This window comes from Branchiostoma floridae, chromosome 17 (genome assembly GCF_000003815.2).
Source record: "Branchiostoma floridae strain S238N-H82 chromosome 17, Bfl_VNyyK, whole genome shotgun sequence".
NCBI classification, from domain to species: Eukaryota; Metazoa; Chordata; class Leptocardii; order Amphioxiformes; family Branchiostomatidae; genus Branchiostoma; species Branchiostoma floridae.
In genome coordinates, this window is record NC_049995.1 from 12,530,867 (window position 1) to 12,552,145 (window position 21,279).

Consider the following 21,279-nt stretch of genomic DNA (forward strand, 5'->3'; position numbering starts at 1 on the left):
ATCATCCTGATAAATTCCTTACATTCTTTGACACCCTACAAACTTTTAGACACATTTCCTATTCTTTTTAAATTCTTTAAAGTTTCTTCCGATTCTCTGAATTCTGAATTCTTTATAAGCAGCAATTATTCTTCCCAATAAGACCTAGTGGCTGGTAGAAAAGTGATCAAACATTACAAGTACATGTAAGAAATGTAGGCAGGTACTATGGAATTATCACTAAATGACCAATGATATGGTTTGAATTGTGGGTGCTGCGTGGCGGAGTCTAGTCCATGCGAGGCTCTCCGGCGACGATGTCCCTCTCGATACCGCACTCGTCCTGGCCCCTCAGGATCTTGAAGAAGCCTGAAGAAAGGAAATGATTCTTAAGTAAACTGGTGCAATAGTAGAAGTACAGTCAAACCTGCAGCATCTAGGCTGGACCTAAGCAACCCTAAATGAACTGAGCAATCAATTTCGGTTGTTGAGTGGAGGGTAAATGCCCCTTTGAGACTCCAAAAAACTAGTCGCTGGTTGGGTAAGATGGTTAGTTGCTTGGGACAGGGTCTTAACTAAAATGGACAGGACTGTTTGAATGTGTCCCCAAGTGAGCTTATCTTCCAGGTTTCGTACTACACTTCTAAAAAAATGTACATATATGCACATACACTGTTACACAGATAAAATTTATTCTAAGTTTAGTAACATTTACAAATTACACATCAAAAGTCTATAAATGTCTTTCACTATTTTGGGTGTGCAATCAAATCGCTTCCACTGTATCAGTAACAGGTACCTAAACCTCATTTGCATAATTTATGCAGCCATGTTTCTTACCCATATCGCCCCAGTCGCTGTTCCAGCTGTTGGCGATCAGCCAATAGGGAGTGCTGCCCTCCATTCCCCATCCGATCATCTTCACGGCGTGGCCGCCGAGCTCAGCGCCAGACTCATGCTGGTACACACCTGCAGGAGAATCAGCCAATGGGAGCAGTTAACACAGACCTGACATCACATGCCACATGTGTTGCAAATTCTGATTGGCCAACAGAAGGTAAACTCCAGACATGGAGATAAATCAGCCTATCAGGACAGTCAATTGTATAGCACTTATATGTGACCTTCATTCTGATTGGTCAATACTAACTATAGGTCAGTACCTGATATTGTAAACAAACCAGTCAATGATAACAGTCATCGCAGACTTCATACTGTGAATAAATTGTCTCATGCATCGCACGATGCGGGAGCCTCTGAGTCTGACTCTAACTTAGTAATATATCAGCACAAGATCAAGCCAGTAACTAAGCCAGTAACTGGGGGTTCTAGCCAGCATATGTCCTTCCATTCTTTGACAGAATTTTGCTGCTGGGAACAGACAAAAATTTTGCCCATTCCATCCTCTGTGACAGACAAAAATTGGAATTTAAAACCAAGCTAACTCTACAATGGCCAGCAAAATATGCTTGTCAAAATAAAGAATTTCAGAGGGTCTAGATTTCAAACATTTCCCAAGGAGCATGCCTCCGAACCACACAAGGAATGTTGTGCCTTCGACAGGATTTCAATTCAAAATCTAGGGGACAGAAAAAATCAACTGGCTAGAACACTGAACCATTTCCATTTGTAATTTGCTAAACAACAAGTTGTGAGAACATACCAGACTTGTAGTGAGGGAAGTCAGCGTACACGGTGAAGGCAGCCTCAACAGGTCCGTTAGTCATGATCTCCATCTGGATCTGCTGAACCTTGGAGCTGACGGAGTAGGCAGACTTGGCTAGTGGGGAGAACACAGCAACAAACATTTTTAGTATGCTTTTTCATTAATTCTCCTTAACCCTGATTCATTGCACACAGTGGTTTGTATGTAGGGAAAAGCATGGACTTAATTCAATGTAAGATTAGGACGATTATGTTTGAAGACACTCTGGGTTTTCACAGTGAACACACTGCAGCAAAAAAAAATGTCTGGAGTTACCTAATCTTAAATACTGCAAAAAAATTCCTCTCTCTAATCATCTGATCACTTAAAAAGTCTATATAGAGTCCCTGTGAAAAGAAATAAATCAACAGTATTGTAAAGTCCCGTTAAAACTTAGCACTACAATACAATTTGAAACCAGTTATTATTTCAGTTACAAACCATAGTGCTTGTCCTTATTGAAGGTGACGTTGTACCCGGATTCGCACGTCTTCTTGCACCTGGGGGTGGGCTCGATCTTGCCGCAGGCGGGGCGGGAGCCGTTGATGTGGTGCTCACAGGGGGCGATCTCGTAGGGCTGGCAGCCCTGCATGGAGCCGTAGGGTCCACCTGTGACCAGGCCGTCCTGCTTCCAGTACTCCCAGGCTGCCTCAGGGAAGCCACCATGGCACCTGGTAAATACAACGTACAGTCATACCTTAGCATGAAAGTTTATCTGTATTGGTAAAAGACAAAACCATGGAGAAACTAAACAGCCAGGGAGGAAGTGTTGAACAGGGCTGCTGGAATTTCAGCCAGGTAAGTGATATTATGCTGGAAAGCCACAATGGCACCTGGTAAATACAGTCAAACCTTACTGTTTTAAGTGGCCATTTTTAAGGGTGGATTTTGGGCCTTTCAATATCACATTTTTACCATTCAATGTCACATTTTTTACCTATCAATACCTTCAGCAGCAACAATCTGAAAATAGATTGTGATCAATTGCATGATCTAGAAGCAATTATGTGAGACACGACGATACAGCCTAATGTAATAACATCAACTATGATTTTATACATTCAGAATATTATTGAATCATAAAGTATGATATTGTACTATCTAAAGCATTTAATTTCCAATTCTGTGAGAATCAGCAGAAGAGAAATCAAGCTGGATTTCTCCATCCACATATACATATACAATGTACTTTATTTTCAATAGTGCTGCATGATGTCTTGCAATCAGTACAGAGTCTACACCATCCCAAGCATATGATACAAGTCCAAATGATTCGATCACCTCAAGAGGGGCAACACCAGTAATTTTGAAACCATAAAGAATGGTCATACCCTTGCAATTTGCAGAATAAAAATTCAATTCCATTTAAAGATCAGTGTTTTCACTTGAAATTCAATTCCATTCAAAGATCAGTGTTAAGTTCATTTTTGATTTTTGACATTTTCTGCAATTTGAAGTTCAGTGTGATCAGGTATATATAATTTTGATTTTTGTCGGTTTTTTTTTGCTTGGTGGCTTACCCGTTACCACAGCTCTTGCAGCAAGAGTTCAGGTCTTCAGCGGAGATGTGTGCCATTGTCATTCCCTTCGACGCGACACAGATACGGTCGCTCATTGCCTCAACGGCAGCAAGAGCCTGAGAAAACGAGTTGTCACACCACGTCATAAACATGTACACTATTGTACAGGTTCGCAGGGTTGGACTAGTTTTCTAAAATCCAATTGTCTTATCGGGCAAGTACAAAAAAATTACTTGCCTGAACCGAAATTCAAATGACATTTTTCTATGTATTTTCACTTCCAGCAATGGATTTCTTTTATCATTGGCTCTGTTTTCTGTGCTGGTCAATGCTTGATGCCATGACTATAAAAGTATCAAAGTCTCACTCAGGGAATAATCTTACTTGCCCGATCAGGCAAGTGATGTAGGACATGCACTTGCCTGATCAGCTCTTTCACTTGCCTGGGACAATCGGACATGTCCAACCCTGGTTTGTTGCATAGCAAAACCTGTTTTGTTTCTGGCACAATCATTAGACTTACCCCATTCCGCACGTTTCGCAACATGCCATGAGATTTTCGGACGAGAGGTGGACTTGGACTTTTCCGTTCGAGGCGACGCAGGTACGATCGCTCATGGCTTCAGCTGCAGCTTCAGCCTGGCATGGTAGATTTGCAGAGAATGGGGGGTAGGGGGGTAGAGCAGAGGGGGGGGGTAGAGGCAAATTGATTTCATTGATTGGTTAATTGTTGTGATCATTGGTTGTAAAGTTAAACATATTATCCTGGCAGATGAAAATCCTTATGTTGAAACAATCTTTGAAGAAATTAAAGACAAAAATCTGAAATTCTGGGTATAATTACTGGTAGCGGTTTAATTACTCTGATTGATATTAATGTTTGTTTGATTTATTAATTCAAAGAAATGATTTTTTGAAATGCAGGATGGCAAGCTGAAAAGCATCATAATAAGACTCACTGACACTAAGCTAAGTCTACCAGCAAAATTTGCCCCTCAAAATACAGGAAATACATGTAGCACTTCAGAGGGTTTAGATTTTACAATTTTCCCAGGGTGCATGCACCCAAAGCCCCCTAGGATTGTGGTAACATGCCAATAGGACACAGAAAAATCCAGGCTGACTAGAACACTGGTAGTGTAACTCATGTAAACATTTACCCAGCAGGAGCCACAGGAGCCCTGGTCGCGGACCTCCTTGATGGTGGGGCAGTTGGCCCACTGGGTCCTGGAGTCAAACGTGTCAGGGATGTCCTGGGGACAACAACAGTACAAAATCATTCTCTATCTAAGCTTGTTCCCAACAAGAAATGTTGATCCGTATGATAAGTGTAGCCGGTATAACCGCCCTTCAGCGTAACAATACTAGCGTCGTATTCATCATCCAACTATGATAATATTATCTAAACCAAACCAATCAACTACTATACAAACTTGTTAATTGAGTTAAATCAAAAGTTCTTTCTTATGCAAGTTCACTGTCAATATAAGCACAACTTAACCAAAAAAATCATTTACTTTTATACTGATATTAATCATTGCATGTACAGATAATATTGTTAATGATGACTATTACAAAAATATTATTTAGTATGCAATTCATTTACAAATCTTTTCCAAAATTCTGTGTGGACAAAAGGGGTGATTGTGAAAGGTTAATTTTCACCAAAAGGGCCCATGTTCTGACCTGAGCGTTGAGTTCGTGCAGCTTGAGAGGGAGTTTGTGGTTGTTTGGATCCCTGATCACACCACACAGGCCCTTCACGTAGGACACTGTCGCTCCCTGGAAGTTCCACCCTGCCTAGAAAACAAAATGGTATGTTGTATTTACATTTATGAAGGTTAGACATTTACTGATTTAGGCAAACAAATTCATGCAATTACACTAGAGCTGCTGAAGAAGAGTGATGGACGTCACTCGAAATGTCCGGAAGTAAATCAGTTCAGTCTGTTTTTATCCAGTTGTAAAGGTAGAATATTGTATTTTGAAAGGTATGTTGTACTGTCCGACAAGCCCAATCAGGGCTCGAAATTCATTTTTGGGATTAGGTGCACTGGTGCACCCAGCATAAAAAATTGGGTGCACCAAAAAATTTTTGGTGCACCACTTATATTTGAGTAGAATGTCAGAAAAAAATAACAAAACTTAGATACAAGCTATCAAATTCTTAAACAAGACTACCATGACAGACATTTTTATTATCTTTCTAACACTTAGATGTCACGAATATGATGTATACTAGTATACTTGATATCTTTACATACATAAACCTAAGAAAATATTTGGGTGCACCCTGTGCACCCACTGAAAAAAATTGGGTGCACAGTTCCAATTTTGGGTGCACCTGGGTGCACATGCACCCAGTATTTCGAGCCCTGCCAATAGAGCCAGATAAACGTGCATCGTATGTCATAATAGACCAGGGCTGTTTGCAGCTTTATGTTTATTCTGAGAGAGTGAGGGCAAAGATACTCAGCAGTAAAAGGTTTTGATACCAACTTCTACAGCCATACAGTCTGATAGTGATAGTTGTGATTTTGACCCCTGGAAGAATGAACTTGGCTTCTTAGAAATAAAACTAATTTGTCACATTGAATGTCTACTCAATGTGAAACTCCTGAATTTACCTTCCACGTGGTGTCGATGGAGTTGACATAGTCGATGATCTCCTGTGTCAGCGGTTGGTGGATGGGGAACTCCTTAGCGGAGACCGCCGCGAGCACGGACAAGACAACCCAGGCCAGCATGATGGATCTATTACAGGAAACAGAGGAAGAAAGGAAGTGATTAAGTTTAAGAGTCATAAGTTCACTGGTTGCTATTAAGCTAGTTGTATGACTAATACTTATATAGTTAGCATTTTGTATAATGACAAATGACTGACCGTAGCATTCAATTAATATTGGTAAGCAATACATTTAAGGTTTTAGGTACATGTAGTGACAGCAGCATTTAGTTAATACTGTAAAAAAGCAATCATTTTGTTTAAGAATCAGAGGTTCACTGGTTGCCTTTGAAAAAGCTCGTTTTTTTAATCAGCATTTTCCAGAAAGAAAATCCCCAAATACAACTGGCCCTGGCAATTGGTGTGATAGTACTGATTCATTTGGTATAAAAATAACCTTAGGTACATGCACACGGGTACTGACAGCAGAAACATCAAAACATAAGCAAAAGTGAGTACAAATTGGGTGTGTAAAAGAACTCTGACTCCTATATCGAAAAAAGCAGACCTTTGCAGCAGTATTGAAAACAAAGAACTGACTGAGTCATCGTTACGTCCTGTCACCTGCCTAAACCTTGTGACTGTCACATGATGTTCACAATAGCCTAGTCATAAATTATCATGACGTGTAATTATCTGCAACACCTGGCTGAACTTCAACATTCTATCTTATACGTGACAAAACTTTTTAATGAGATTTGTTTAATGAAAATTGACTTGGCAATTCTGGATTGTTAGATGTCCCTCAGGTGATTTGAACAGTTTACTGGTACATGGTACAGGCAAATGTGTACATTGAGAGATAAGTAAGAACAAAATACAGAAAAGACAAAATACTTACTAGTATCAACGCTATTTTTTTTAGGGATTTAACTGGAAACCATGATTTAGTTCAAATTAACTAATAAAGGATCCTGTCTATTTTGTAAGGGTCCACATAGCTTACAATTTATCAGTTTCCTGAGTGGTCTTTTTGGGGAATTTGGACAGTACGTACTTTGTACTCTGTCCCTGGAACAATGGCGTCATTTTGAACAGACTTAGATTAGGGGCTCCCGTGTCGTCCGACATTTTGAACAGCCTTGCCCTTAATAACAAACTCATTGATCTTAACTTCAAATTTAAGGCATCTTCGTATAATTCTGATCACCAAGACGCAAGAGATCAATACTGAAAAGGTGCGGCTAATAAACTCATTCAGAGCTGTAATAAATCCATTAAGCAACTAATTGCTGTGATAACCTTATCAGCTAATAATGTTATTAAAATAGCAAGTGACTGACATGCATTAATGGTGGTATGTTATTCGAAGTAAACATCTAGAACTGACATATCTATTAGTCAGTACTTACATGCCAAGGGTCAAAACTACTTGCAAATTATCAGCAGAAAATTTTTGTAAATACAGAAGCCATTGTCAGTACTACAATTTGCTATTTGTAAGTTGGCAATGTATACCAAGCTTGGCATTTCTGAAAGTTAAACTTAATTTTTTTGTCAACTTTTTGCATTTAAATTGTAATCTTTAAGAATTTTCTGCATATTGAAGACAGCAAAAAGTCAGTCAATCTTGAAATGCTAGCCATGGTTCAGCATGGTTTTCAAACTTTTTGTGGTGACATCTTCTAACAGTAGCACAACTTATAATTTGCATTTCCATTGCAAAGTACTGAGACTTTCCTTATGAATTATTTTAACCACAAACTTCAAACACTGTGAGCTAATCATATAAACCCGCTACTGGCTTATCAAGTCGTATTAAGTCACCTAAAAAAACTGAAAATACAATGACTTGGCACAAGGACGTTATATATAACGTCCTTGCTTGGCATAGTTCAGTTTCTTGAACTTTGGCCCCTGTCGTAAAGGTAGGCCCTAATCAGGCCTGATTAAATATAGAACCCACACCACGTGAGGCCCTTGTGCTCTGGCTCAGTAAACTTTATATTTACCCAGAAGTACATTGTACGTCACCTAAAGACCATCTGATACGAAAAGGTTTTTCCTACTGTTCTCTTAGAACACACTGTACAGCTATGATTCACAAACTGCAAAAAAAACTACCCTGCCTGAGATACCAAACTGATCTGAGGTTTGCTACCGTTCCCCTAAATACCCTTAAGAAATCTAAAACAGCCCACGTAGTTTAAGAAATGTACTAATAATTAGTCACTAAGACATGTTGTGGTGTATACGTGCAACCTGCACCACGTGAGGACCTTGTGCTCTGGCTCAGTAAACTTTATATTTACACAAAGGTAACGTTATACCACCTGAGGACATATACAAAAAGGTCTTTCCTATTGTTCTCTTAGAACACACGGTATGGCTGTGATTCACAAACAACAAAAACTTGAAAGACCACTAGATATTATCATGCAAATGTTCTTGCAAAAAAACACAATCTTTTGTGAGGTACAAAAGTAGTAGTACTTCTTTCAAGGTGTTATACTTAGCTGATTTAAACAACAATCTAGGTAACCGATCTAAGAGGTGGCAAATATGATGTCATCCTTGAACTCATAGATGGGACTAAAACTCGTGACTTTGAGTCATCGTGCCTGGAGGGAATTTATTTTGGCATCTACATGTACAGTTCAAATCAGACTCTCTCCTCTACGCTAGCCTGCTGCATTCACTTCCTAAATTCCCTTAAACTTCTCTCAAACCACTCCACCACAAAATTAGATTTATGCATTATGATTATGCGATAAAAACATGCTGAAGACATGCAGTGTACTGTAAACGTGTGCAACTTGCACACAAAACCTTCGTCGGCATCTTACATGTCAGTCAAGTGTTTGTCTATCTCTCGCTAGTGAGAGGTCTAAACGACACATCCCCAGCCTAGAATAATCTCTCAACCCTTAAAAATCCAAATTTCAATGCCAAAATCTCAAGAGCTACCGAAAAACGCACCTGTTTCCAACGCGTTGCAGCAAGGAAGGAGGAATCATGTGATGCCCACACCCGGAAGTCATGTGATGCTTCAGCTGACCCTAGTTGACCCCTATTAATCAACCTTAGTTAGCGATTCTAAGGTTACAATTTTAATTTGCAGAAATTCATACATTTAAATCGATATTTAGAGTAGATCAGTCAAGTATGAAGTTATATGTTGAATCTTCACTGTACAAAAAAAGAAAGATTAAAAAGAGTTCACCTTTAAACTTTGACCTGACCCCACTTTCGCAGAGGGACGGAGAAAAAAACATGAAACGTGTAAAAAGCGAGGATATCCAGTCCGCTGTGCTGCAGTATTTAAAGAAAAGACAATATTCGGTAAGTCTATGACCTTTTCTAACTCCTAAAGAGGCAAACTGTGTGAAAATATGACACAAAAGAGCGGTAAAACGGAGTAAAATTGGTAAACTAAGAAAGAGGGAGGGGGGCGCTGAAATATATAATTTTGTTTGGAAAAAAAGCCACTGTACATGAACGTCCTTTACGCTATATTTAGTAGACGTAGATATGTTCAAACAGCGGTAACATTAGAAATGCAAACTTTATATCAACTGACGTTGCGTAGCATAACGGTAAGGTGCTTTGCATGGCTCAAAGCCCAGAGGTTCAGGGTTGAAGTCACCTGGTATGCTCAGACATTATGCCCCTTGGAAAGGCACATAATACTCTGGTGAAAAGGAGTACATTTGTACTTAGCTTCGGTTAGGATCATCACTCAGATAGGACGTTAAGTGCAGGTCCCGTGTTTGAGGAGAATCACCTCGAGCACCTTAAAGAATCCACCACACTTAACAAAAAGAGTAGGCACTCTTTCTAGTGTGCGTGAATCAATTAATTCTGTCAAGATATGCAGCTTGTACTGTTTACTACAAACCTGGTGTGTTATGCCATGAGGCGGTTTACCAGGTATGCAAAACAATACAATAAAACAAATGTACAGTATATAATCTTAACACACATTTGAGTCCTGACAACAAAGGCAAAACTACCTATACCCAATGTTATGTGCCACCTTTCACCCTTGACCTTTTATCCTTGACCAGGACAGTGACACGACCTTTAAGAAGGAGCAGAAGTTGAGTCAGACGGTGTCGGAGATGGCGGTGCAGGGCGCGGTCATGTCCGAGTCTGGAGTCAGCACCTCATTCACATTCAGCAGCTGGTGGGTATATAGCTGTGTTGTTTTAACCTCAGGTGTAACACACAAAACTATACCTCAGAAAAGAATGGATAGTGAGTGAGTAGCCTGATTGAATCTCGCTTATAGCAGCCCGCCCAACATTCGCCGGCCTCCTAGCTAGTTACAGCCCTGGACAGCAGAGTTTGTGTTACACAGACTAGTGAATGAGTGAGTCAGTGAGTGAGAAAAGAATGTACTGGGTATATTTTGTTAAGGGGTATATGTTGGCATGCTATACCAGTAATGTCTTTCTTTACGTATGGGCATTAACTTGAGGTTCTAGGTTTACACATCTACTTCATTATTTCCTTTACCATGTACTAGTAATGCGTAATCTGCATTGCATATACTCAATGATTATCTAAAATTTTCACATTATACACATTTTTCAGCGATCCTGACCCGACACTATATGAAGACCAGTATAGCGGGTAAGAACTTAAGCACAAAGTTCTCTCATCCCAAACTTTGGAATTTACATTGTTTCATTGAGTTGTTGAACTTGTTCAAGATCTATAGGCAGACTGATCCTAAACCTAGAAACATTTAAATTTGTAAGGATATGAAATTTTAATGTAGACTCAGTGGAGTAAGTCAAGACAGATAAGTTTTAGTTTGTGCAAAAATGAACTTGCCTTCTGCAAAAAATAGTTCTTTTTTTTTTCAAGTGTTATTAAATGTCTACATTTACCCAAACTGTCCACTATTTCAGACTCAAAGTACTCATAGATGATGCTCCACAAGCTCACCAGGTAAATATGACATATCTTTTGTGCCTTAGTTTATATCCATTCACAAATGCATGTGACGAGTTTTACCTGTACCTGCACAAGTATGTGCATAATCTAGTAATTTGAGTCCTAACCAATTCTTATGCTATGTTTCCCCCAGTCAGAGTTGACAGTCCTGCTGTATCCCATGTTTGTACACCTACACTTGGATTTGGTCTGCAACGGACACAGGGATGCTGGTGAGTTGAACATTTGCACCAAATATATGATTAAGACACATAGCTGAAAACTGATCTGTTGGCAATATTATTTTCCCTGTCATGTTAGAGTTTTTCCTTCCGTCAAGAAGAGTGATATTACTTTAAGAAAAATGCTGTTGGAAAAAAAAATTCTAATGAAAAACATTCTTAGTAGTTTGCCAACTCCCTTGAATTAACACTTGTACCAGAAATCAATGTACATGTACAAGCAATGAATGACTAAAGAAGAAGACTTTGGGACAAATTTCAAAATAGCCAATTTCATTCTTTACTAGTGACTTGTGCAAGAAACATTGATATGCCAACCTTTCTGCATGTGCTGTATATGTTCCCTTTCTTGAAAAATCAATAAAAAAATTATCTATATGAAATGATTTTGTTTTGTTTCCAGCTGAGGCGTTCTTCACCCGTCACCATGGTAACTTCCTGGTAGACAACATGGAGTGGTACGAGCTGATCGAGGAGCTGGCAGGGGTCATGTGTAAACAGGACCTCTTCACTAAACCCAAGGTCAAAGCCTTTAGGTGAGTCATGTGTAAACAGGACCTCTTCACTAAACCCAAGGTCAAAGCCTTTAGGTGAGTCCCCTTCACTAAACCCAAGGTCAAAGCCTTTAGGTGAGTCATGTGTAAACAGGACCTCTTCAGTAAACCCAAGGTCAAAGCCTTTAGGTGAGTCCCCTTCACTAAACCCAAGGTCAAAGCCTTTAGGTGAGTCATGTGTAAACAGGACCTCTTCACTAAACCCAAGGTCAAAGCCTTTAGGTGAGTCCCCTTCACTAAACCCAAGGTCAAAGCCTTTAGGTGAGTCATGTGTAAACAGGACCTCTTCACTAAACCCAAGGTCAAAGCCTTTAGGTGAGTCCCCTTCACTAAACCCAAGGTCAAAGCCTTTAGGTGAGTCCTCTTCACTAAACCCAAGGTCAAAGCCTTTAGGTGAGTCTCTTCACTAAACCCAAGGTCAAAGCCTTTAGGTGAGTCCTCTTCACTAAACCCAAGGTCAAAGCCTTTAGGTGAGTCCTCTTCACTAAACCCAAGGTCAAAGCCTTTAGGTGAGTCTCTTCACTAAACCCAAGGTCAAAGCCTTTAGGTGAGTCTCTTCACTAAACCCAAGGTCAAAGCCTTTAGGTGAGTCTGTATCTGTATCTGTATCTATATAGCCGGTATAACTGCCGTTCGGCGTAACACACCAGCTTCGCAGGCACGCGGCGCGGCAGCAGCTTGTTATATTACACCGAACGATCCGTCACACCTAACTTTTGCACATCTATCTGCAAGCGTTCTTTGAAGCTATTCAGAGAAGATGCCCCTACTGTACTTGGTGATAACAAATTCCACTCTACGATAGTTCTGGGAAAATACGAATTTTTGAACACATCAATCCTAGGCTGGTAACTCTTGTATTTGAAGTCATGGCTGTTTCTTGATGTTCGTTTTTGAGCTGGTATTAGATACTTATCAGTTGGTACGTCCACCAGTTTATTGGTCATTTTGTACATCATGCAAAGTCTAGACCTTTTCCTTCTGTCTTCAAGTGATGTCCACTGCAGATCTGTTTTCATTTTGGTAACACTAGCATCCCTGTTATAGTTGTTTGTACAGAATCTGGCAGCTTGGTTCTGTACCCTTTCAAGGTTATCTTTGTCTTTCTTTGTATACGGATCCCATACTGTTGCAGCATATTCAAGGTTAGGTGTTAGGAGTCATGTGTAAACAGGACCTCTTCACTAAACCCAAGGTTAAAGCCTATAGGTGAGTCATCTTCACTAAACCCAAGGTCAAAGCCTTTAGGCGAGTCCCCTTCACTAAACCCAAGGTTAAAGCCTTCAGGTAAGTCCTCTTCACTAAACCCAAGGTCAAAGCCTATAGGTGAGTCATCTTCACTAAACCCAAGGTCAAAGCCTTTAGGCGAGTCCCCTTCACTAAACCCAAGGTCAAGGCATTTAGGTAAGTCTTCTTCACTAAATCCAAGGTCAAAGCCTTCAGGTAAGTCCTCTTCACTAAACCCAAGGTCAAAGCCTTTAGGCGAGTCCCCTTCACTAAACCCAAGGTCAAGGCCTTTAGGTGAGTCTTCTTCACTAAACCCAAGGTCAAGGCCTTTAGGTAAGTGGTCACCAAATGGTGCATCAAGAGTCATCCATCTCTATTTCAGTAGCCGTGGGCCACACAACTCTCTGCAATCACTACAGCAGGGGGCTAGTCCACTGGTAGTGGTGTATGTTCAACTTACCTACCCTGATGAGTGCTAAGCAGGAAAAGTATCATTTTTAAAGTCTTTGGTATGACTCGCCCGGGGATCGAACTCATGACCAACCGACTGCAAGGCGAACATGCTGCCCACTTGCCCATTGCAGTGGTCCATAAATCACGTGTAAATACTAAATTCAAGGTGGAGGCCTTCAGAACCCAAAGTTGGCCTAGCTATATATAAAGAGTTTCTTGTGATGAATATATGGACAAAGCAAAAAGGAATCAACTTCTAAATCAGTATCCAGGATTGTTTAACTGTTGTATGGTTTCTGCAAATGTTTCATTACATGACATTTTGTTGAATTTCATTTCCAGAGAGACCAAGTATGCCATAAGTCTGTCAGACAAAGCCTTCCAATATCTGCTGAGGTACCTACAGGTAGGTTATGCTGAAGTCAAGTAATAACACTGTAACATGACATTGTAACTACTGCATGCTTATACATGTACAATTTTTTGTTAGTCATGTGTTTGGTGTTAACAATATTGTCTTGATCTACATGTAGCCTATAACCTACAACAAATTTATGTATTTGTTTATTTTTACAGAGTGATGACAACCTCATTTTACTGAGATTGTTCAACACATACTTACATGTGAATGGTAAGGTTCAGGTTTTTTGATTGGTAGGGTCTAAAAGATGTTTGACTTCCCTCTCATTGTAACTTTAGTATGGCTAGTTTCAAGTAGATCAGCATCATATCTTGCTGTGCTGTAAATTGATGATTGTACAGTCATGTATCTGGAGGCTGCAGTTTTGCTGTAAGTTGAAAGGGGGCTCTTCTATCTATAAGTGTCAGGATTACTAGACTTTTTTTGCTACATGTAGATGTGACAATACCCTGCCATGAAGGAAGTAAATGTAGAACTCTTTTCTATCTCTATTGTGACTATGATTAGTATGACTAATGTCAACTTTCTACTGGATACCATAATGCTGCTAATGAAAATAAAAATGTTCTCAAGATTGTCCTAAACACCCACTAAATGTGAAGTGTACATGATGGTATAAACCTTTTTTTCAGTGAAGCCAACACAAAATGGTGACCTTGACTTGTACAGCGACAAGAAGGGCGGGGCGCAGGAGGTTACCATGGCAACCCCACCCCACACGCCCGACAATAAGGTTCAGCCCGGCGACGTGACACAGGTGTCGCTACAGGATTGTATACGGCGGGTACGGGAGGGAACGCCATATCTGTCGTCGGTGTGTCTGTACACCTTCCACAACACATTCCAAGGGTGAGTCCGGCAGACATCTTTGTGTCAAGAAGTTGAAAAACAACAACATGGTTTGTAAATTAGAGTACAGTATATCATACTGTATGTAGTCCATAGAGGTTGCAAAAGAAAGGTTTGAGATTTTGAAAAAAAAGTTTACAACTGAATTAAAAATGACCATTTAATGTTATGGCCTACTAGTATCTAGTTTGGATTTGAACTTTTTTTTAGATAACTGACACCCTCAAGACAACATACATTTTTGTGTCAAGAAGTTGCAAAAAATAACAACTACAATGTTTTTGTTAATTAATGTATAACTAGTCTGTACAGGTTGAAAAACAGCTTTGTAGGGTCTAGTATGGACCCCTGTGGTACACTGATGTACTTTGTACATAGGGTCTAATATGAACTCCTGTGGTACATTGACACCACACACTCACTATCCGGTTTATCTTTAGTTGTTCCCCATCCTGTGGGGGTTAGACGTGCTTGGACATAGAAGAGGGGGCTTGATGGCAGCTCGCCAGCGTCTTTTATCATTTGGGTTAACACTGTGTAGGTTGAGGAAGTGTATGTCTTCCCTTATGTTGACATGTTGTATTATCTCCTACCTTAAGTTAAACACAGCTGCAGTCTCTGATGACTCCAGGTTTGTGTGCGGAGGATTTGATGACTCCACGGTGAAAGTCTGGAGCGGCTTGTCTCGGAAACTGTAGTATAGACTCCTGTGGTACATGTACATTGACTCGAGGTTGTTCTCTCCTACCATAGGTTAAACACAGCTGCAGTCTCTGATGACTCCAGGTTTGTGTGTGGAGGATTTGATGACTCCACGGTGAAAGTTTGGAGCAGCTTGTCTCGGAAACTGAAGTATAGACTCCTGTGGTACATGTACATTGACTCGAGGTTGTTCTCTCCTACCATAGGTTAAACACAGCTGCAGTCTCTGACGACTCCAGGTTTGTGTGTGGAGGGTTTGACGACTCCACAGTGAAAGTTTGGAGCGGCTTGTCTCGGAAACTTAAGGCAGCTCATCACACCGTCGACGTCTCAAGAATTAACCTGGCGGGAGACGTACTGGACGACAAAGTCAGAGAAGACAGGTATGTAGGTGAAATGTGTAAGAATATTAAAAGTTTTACATGTATTTGAATGACAGCATGCAGACATACTGTTACAGTTATAAACTTTAAGTCACTATTAGTACATTTCTTTACTAACAATTGTACAGGATAGTGTATAGGGCCAACAGAGGATGGATTCAAAGTAGAGATCTTTGGTCCGTGACGTTTGTTTCAACTTAATTTCAAGTAGTCCTAAATTTACCTACTACACTTGGACAAGAAATTCACAGATGACTGAACTTTGAATGTTCTGCATTAAAGTATCAGTACATACTATTCCTGAATGCCCTGGATGTCCTAGTATTTTTTCATTGTTCTACTTCTACGGAGACTATTACTCAACAACTGATCTCAATCTGTTTTTCTCTGTGCCAGTGTTGGTCAGGAAGTGAAACACATGCGGGGCCACAGTGGACCCGTCTACGGCACGTCTTTCCTTCCCAACAACACCTTCTTACTCACCAGCTCGGAGGACACTACGGGTTAGTTTCAAGGTTTTATCGCATAGGCAATACCAGGGTGCCTTCCTTTTGGTGTAAAACCACAGTTTGTACAGTTAAAGAACAAATTGTAAGTCTTACAGTTAGTTTGAAAAAAATCTTTCTGTTATGTGAAACGAACATCAAGTTTGAATCACAGATATAAGCCTATGATTTAACACACCAGAGTTTTGTACTGTAAAAACAGTACTGTGTGGGGTGTTAGGCCAAACAGTTAGTTTGAATAGTTCTCTGGCAATAACTACAGTAAATAAGTTCCACAAGTCAGCAAATTATACGTTTTCTGACGGTTAAAATGTTTTCTGTTTCAGTCCGCCTGTGGAACCTGTCAACCTTCACTAACGATGTAATATACAAAGGGCACAGCTATCCAGTATGGGACATTGACACCAGGTTCGTTAGTAGCATACATGGTGCAAGATGTAATGATTGATTCATTCTTTTTTGAAAAAAAAGGAAGAATTTTGCATATTTCTAATTCATTGTACTGTACCTGTCCATCAAATCCACCCAAAAGAGATATGAGTTCATATTTTTCCTTTTTGTTCATTCTCCTTCACCCCAAACAAATGATCTAAAGCATCCTGCATTTTCCCCATGTTTGAGGAGAGCCATACCTTCAGTACGTTGAAGAACCCACCACACTTACAACTGTATCAAAAAGAATAGGGGTCCTTCCCGGTGTAACTTTTAGCCCAGCCTATTGTAAGCTCCTCACAATTCAGCTCCTGCATGGCGGTGAAGAGAGAGTAGTTAGTGTACCCAATGATAGTAGTAAAGATACTAACAGTATGTTCTCCCCTGTTGTGCGTAGTCCGTTGGGTGCATACTTCGTGAGCTGTTCCCAGGACAGAAGTGCGAGACTCTGGGCTTTAGACAGGACCTTTCCTCTCAGGATATTTGCTGGACACTCCCAAGATGTGGATGTGAGTTGGCATACATACATAAAACCTGTAAACTTCATGGTGTATTCAATTAGTTAACCCTCCACCATTTTTTTATATGTATTCATTCCGAAGTTCTTTGATGGCAATGTTATCTAAAACTCATGGGGTGTCTTAATATAATCTGTATCTATGTAGCTGGTATAAACACCCTTTGTGATCTTGTGATATATTTGTATGTTTAAACCAGATATTGTACTTGTATTTGTGAAGAAGAACCTAGTAATGTTTGTGAATGTGTAAATATCCTCATATCCTGCATATATCCTTAGGGCCTGATGCTTGACTGCTTATCCAGTATAAAGTAAACACGAAAGTTTAACGTTTATGTTGTTTTTCAGTGTGTAAAATTTCACCCCAACTGTAACTACATTGCCACGGGTTCGTCTGACCGCACGGTTCGGCTCTGGAGTGTCCAGGACGGGAAGTTTGTCCGGATCTTCCATGGAAAAGATGGACACAAAGTAAGTTCCTTACATCCTCTTATACCAGGCTTGATCACTTTTCTTCACTACATTGTGAATAATTTTAACGTTAAGCTGCCCTAGGTTGGCATGATATAAATGAAATACAACACGGTTTATAACATATCAAAACATATATGGAATACGTCATGTTATATCATATATCTTATGCACAATTACATGCACAGTACTTTCCTGCTGTGCATTATACTATTACTTAAATGACAATGTTGTTACTTTTCTATCTCTTACAGGGAACCATATTTTCCCTGGCATTTTCTCCTGATGGAAAACACTTAGCCTCTGCAGGTAAGCTGGGAAAGTATTAAATCAGTCAACTTGCAATTGTACAAAAGTGCTTGCATGTACAAGTATGGAACCTATAGCTAGCCTTGGATGATCTATTGAAGGGTAAAATAATTAACCTGTGAACATACAATAATTATTGTGTTTGTGTATGAAACGTTGAGTGACAAGTTATTGGTTAAATTTACCAGTACAAATTTCCTATATTATTTCTATGTGAAGACAGTATTGTCTTTGTGTCTGGGACCTAACGTCAGGTGACTTGTTGATGGTTGAATTTATGAATATAGACTTCCTACATTGTTTAGGGAAAGACAACTGTGTTCGAATGTGGGACCTAATGTCCTGGTTACATGTTGTTGGTTAAATTTACCAGTATACAGTCAAACCTGTATTAGCGGCCACCTTTGCATAACGGCTACCTGCCCATAGTGGCCACTTTTTGTCGGTCCCTTGGATTCGTAATGATTAAGAAATAGGCTTAGCGGCCACCTGTCCAACGCGGCCGCGGCCACACGATTTCCGGTCCCGCAGGTACAAAAAACACTGCCGATAGCGGCCACGCGGACAGCTGATCTATGTTTAGGCACGCGTTCGGCCATATACAGCGGCCGTATCGTCACCCTACGCCGGTTTTAAAACCTCTTTGACTTATTTTCAAGACAAACTTTGACTTCGTAAACTGGCGCTACCCATACCCGCTGACAAACGAGGTCATATAAGGTCAATAGACGACACCAATATTACGGAATCCGAGGTAAATTGTGTTAAAGTTACGTTCTAATACACTATCGCTTAGGTTAATTTACATCACAAAAATTTCTAAATAAATTGTTACAAAGACAAAATTATATGAACTTCAGACTATGGTGTATTTTATTCTTACATTTATTAAGAGATAAGTCTGAAATGATGTGACTTTTCTTGTGAGTACCACATTAGCATAATGGGCTAATCTGACGTGTGAACGCGAGCGGGAACGCACGGACGGCGAAGTATCAAAGGATACAAGACGAAAGATCAAAGAAATATGACGATACCGGTCTCTTCAGACAATATCAACTGTAGAACATTTAAAACTTTTTATAACTTTTGTTTTCTTAATGTACAGTACTGTATTGTGTGAATAAAGATCAGTGGGTACTAAAACCATGTGTAACTTATTGCTTGTGGTCAATTAATTAGCATATTCTCTATAGTGGCCACCTCTCTATAGTGGCCAATTTTGACCAGTCCCTTGAGTGACCGCTATAGACAGGTTTGACTGTACTCTTCCTATACAGTTTACTAGGTGAGGATAACTGTGTCCGTGTCTGGGACCTAACATCATGTGACATGACAAATTTTCTATATTGTTTACGTGAAGACAGTTGTGTACTTGTGTTGGACCTAACATCAGGCAACATGTACAAATCTCCTATATTGTTTAGGTGAGGACTATTGTTTTGTGTCTGGGACCTAACGTCAGGCGACATGTTGATGGTAAACTTAATACCATTACAAATTTCCTATATTGTTTAGGTGAAGACAACTGTGTCCGTGTGTGGGACCTGACATCAGGCGACATGTTGATTGTTCCTTTCTCATTTAGGTGAAGACAACTGTGTTCGTGTGTGGGACCTAACGTCAGGCGACATGTTGAAGGAACTGCGTGCTCACACGGACAGTATCTACAGCATCAGCTACAGCCGGGACGGTACCATGTTGGCATCCGCAGGGGGGGACAGCATCGTCAGGGTGTGGGACATGAGACCAAACATTCCAGACAAAGAGTGAGTTTTGCAAATTAATGCAGCTTTAAAAAAATACATTTGCATGTATTGCTTGTATGATGATGATGAGGATATATTGCTCACTTAGTTTGTGCTCCCGCACCACTCGACAAAGGCTCCTCCACAGTACTTACACTTAGTCCTCCATGGCCCTTTGTAGCTCTTTAGTGTCTTGATGGCTTGTATCACTACATAGTTTGTCTATTCAAGTAGCTAACTCTCGTTCTTCTCCAACCTCCTTTTCCTTTAGTAGTAGGTTCCCAGAGTACACATGGTATTGCTGTGACCAGCCAGTTTGATTCTGCGGTGTTGTAGTTTCTTGACAACAGGTCATGGTAGATCTTAGAACTACATTTTGTCATGTACAAATACAGTATGTGGCACACATATGCATATTCACAGCTCCCCTATAGAGTTATGCACAATGCTGCCAGCTTCACATCACCATCCGAAATGACGATGCCCAACTCTGGAATTGAACCCAGCATACAATGTATCTAGCATGACTAAATTGCACTCCTACATGTAGTGGCCAGCTCATTAACCCCAGCCCAAGAGGTACCGCGAGAGACAACTGTAAACACAGTGTAAAGTAACACAATTAAGGCTAACCACGTAAAACTATCTACCCTAAACAGTTTTTTTCTACCCTTGTTCCCCAGATCTGATGGACAACCACCAGAGCTCTTACACAGCTACCCCACCAAAACCTCGTCTCTGCACATGCTGAAGTTTGCCCCCTCGGATTTACTGATAGCTGCAGGCACAGCCAAGGGAGACTCCACTTAACTCCTGCAGAAGCAGAACTGTCTCCAGGACCCGTCCTTCCGTCCCTGGCAGGCTTTTAGCCAGGCATGCGTCATTGTGTCATTTTGATTCATGGAAGGTGGATGCCCCCGGACGCCCTACAATAGTCTCGCCTGTATCACTTACTGCAACTCACCTAGAAATGTTGACCCCCTAAATTAAAATCCTAGCTAAAAGCCTGGTCTTTATGACACAAAATTGATGAAATGACAGATTTAACATTATTGCAAATTAACAAGATGAGATCCCAAACAAGGAGTGGGATGGAAAAAAATTTAAAGCTTGAGATAGCCTTGTGGTGCAGAACTGTGCACCAGTCAATGTCAGGTGTGGTGCCCGGCTGCCCCGGGATGGGCCAAGTTTGTGAAAAACGCCATTAGACACATCCTAACAGTTCTGTACTGGATACATAAATGGAAACAAATGACATCCTCTTCTGTTGAATTTTGTTTGAAACGTAACAAGAATGGAGCACAACGTGCAATTTAATATAATGGCAAAAGTGGGGAAGATTTGGGTTGAAGTGCCAAAACTTGTCTCCCGTGGAGAGCCACTTGGGAAGTATTTATCGTCTTTTTGGTACTGTAACATACAGAATTAAATCAAAGCTACTGCAAACATTTTTCATTACTAACAGTATGTGACTACAGTAAGTTTGTATGTGGTGCCACGGCAAACTCAAGACCACCTCAAACATTTTTCTGCTACCAGAAAATTAACATTGAACAATGTACATTGTATTACCTTGTACCTGCTACCTAACCCTATTAAGAACACAAATTTAACGCTACCTTTGCAGACAGAATGTTAAACTTGGGCCTGGA

At 40.3% G+C, this 21,279-nt stretch overlaps 2 protein-coding genes across 3 annotated transcripts; one reads left to right on the forward strand and one right to left on the reverse strand.

Annotated features, from left to right (window-relative positions):
- Window positions 1–248: 248 nt before the first annotated feature.
- On the reverse strand, window positions 249–8,974 carry LOC118404562 (cathepsin B-like). Of its 2 annotated transcripts, none has more exons than XM_035803725.1 (9): window positions 8,849–8,974; window positions 5,832–5,958; window positions 4,891–5,004; window positions 4,365–4,457; window positions 3,205–3,320; window positions 2,126–2,355; window positions 1,643–1,759; window positions 820–948; window positions 249–348 (listed from the first exon to the last, which is right to left on the reverse strand). In XM_035803725.1, exons 1-9 carry the CDS (start codon window positions 8,908–8,910, stop codon window positions 269–271), a joined length of 1,068 nt encoding a protein of 355 aa, XP_035659618.1. In that variant the 5' UTR covers window positions 8,911–8,974; the 3' UTR covers window positions 249–268. The 2 variants fall into 2 exon arrangements, with proteins under 2 accessions (XP_035659618.1, XP_035659619.1); XM_035803726.1 differs by lacking the exon at window positions 3,205–3,320 and adding an exon at window positions 3,728–3,843.
- A 73-nt stretch (window positions 8,975–9,047) lies between these two features.
- LOC118404563 (TAF5-like RNA polymerase II p300/CBP-associated factor-associated factor 65 kDa subunit 5L) lies at window positions 9,048–20,716 on the forward strand. The gene is made up of 17 exons (XM_035803727.1): window positions 9,048–9,211; window positions 9,937–10,055; window positions 10,466–10,504; window positions 10,786–10,825; window positions 10,965–11,043; window positions 11,456–11,588; window positions 13,629–13,692; window positions 13,863–13,917; window positions 14,340–14,556; window positions 15,465–15,641; window positions 16,038–16,144; window positions 16,474–16,555; window positions 16,977–17,088; window positions 17,448–17,570; window positions 17,825–17,879; window positions 19,468–19,648; window positions 20,311–20,716. The coding sequence occupies exons 1-17, from the start codon at window positions 9,143–9,145 to the stop codon at window positions 20,435–20,437; spliced, it is 1,779 nt and encodes a 592-aa protein (XP_035659620.1). The 5' UTR covers window positions 9,048–9,142; the 3' UTR covers window positions 20,438–20,716.
- The last annotated feature ends 563 nt before the right edge of the window (window positions 20,717–21,279 follow it).

Excerpts from the sequence above, each read along its gene's own strand:
- LOC118404562 (XM_035803725.1), bottom strand. The coding sequence starts at position 8,910 with ATGACTTCCGGGTGTGGGCATCACATGATTCCTCCTTCCTTGCTGCAA. Across the intron at positions 5,005-5,831 it reads CCATCGACACCACGTGGAAG|GCAGGGTGGAACTTCCAGGG; the intron begins GTAAATTCAGGA and ends TTTGTTTTCTAG. Across the intron at positions 949-1,642 it reads CTTCCCTCACTACAAGTCTG|GTGTGTACCAGCATGAGTCT; the intron begins GTATGTTCTCAC and ends ATTCTCCTGCAG.
- LOC118404563 (XM_035803727.1), top strand. The coding sequence starts at position 9,143 with ATGAAACGTGTAAAAAGCGAGGATATCCAGTCCGCTGTGCTGCAGTAT. Across the intron at positions 10,826-10,964 it reads ATGCTCCACAAGCTCACCAG|TCAGAGTTGACAGTCCTGCT; the intron begins GTAAATATGACA and ends TGTTTCCCCCAG. Across the intron at positions 14,557-15,464 it reads TTCCACAACACATTCCAAGG|GTTAAACACAGCTGCAGTCT; the intron begins GTGAGTCCGGCA and ends CTCCTACCATAG.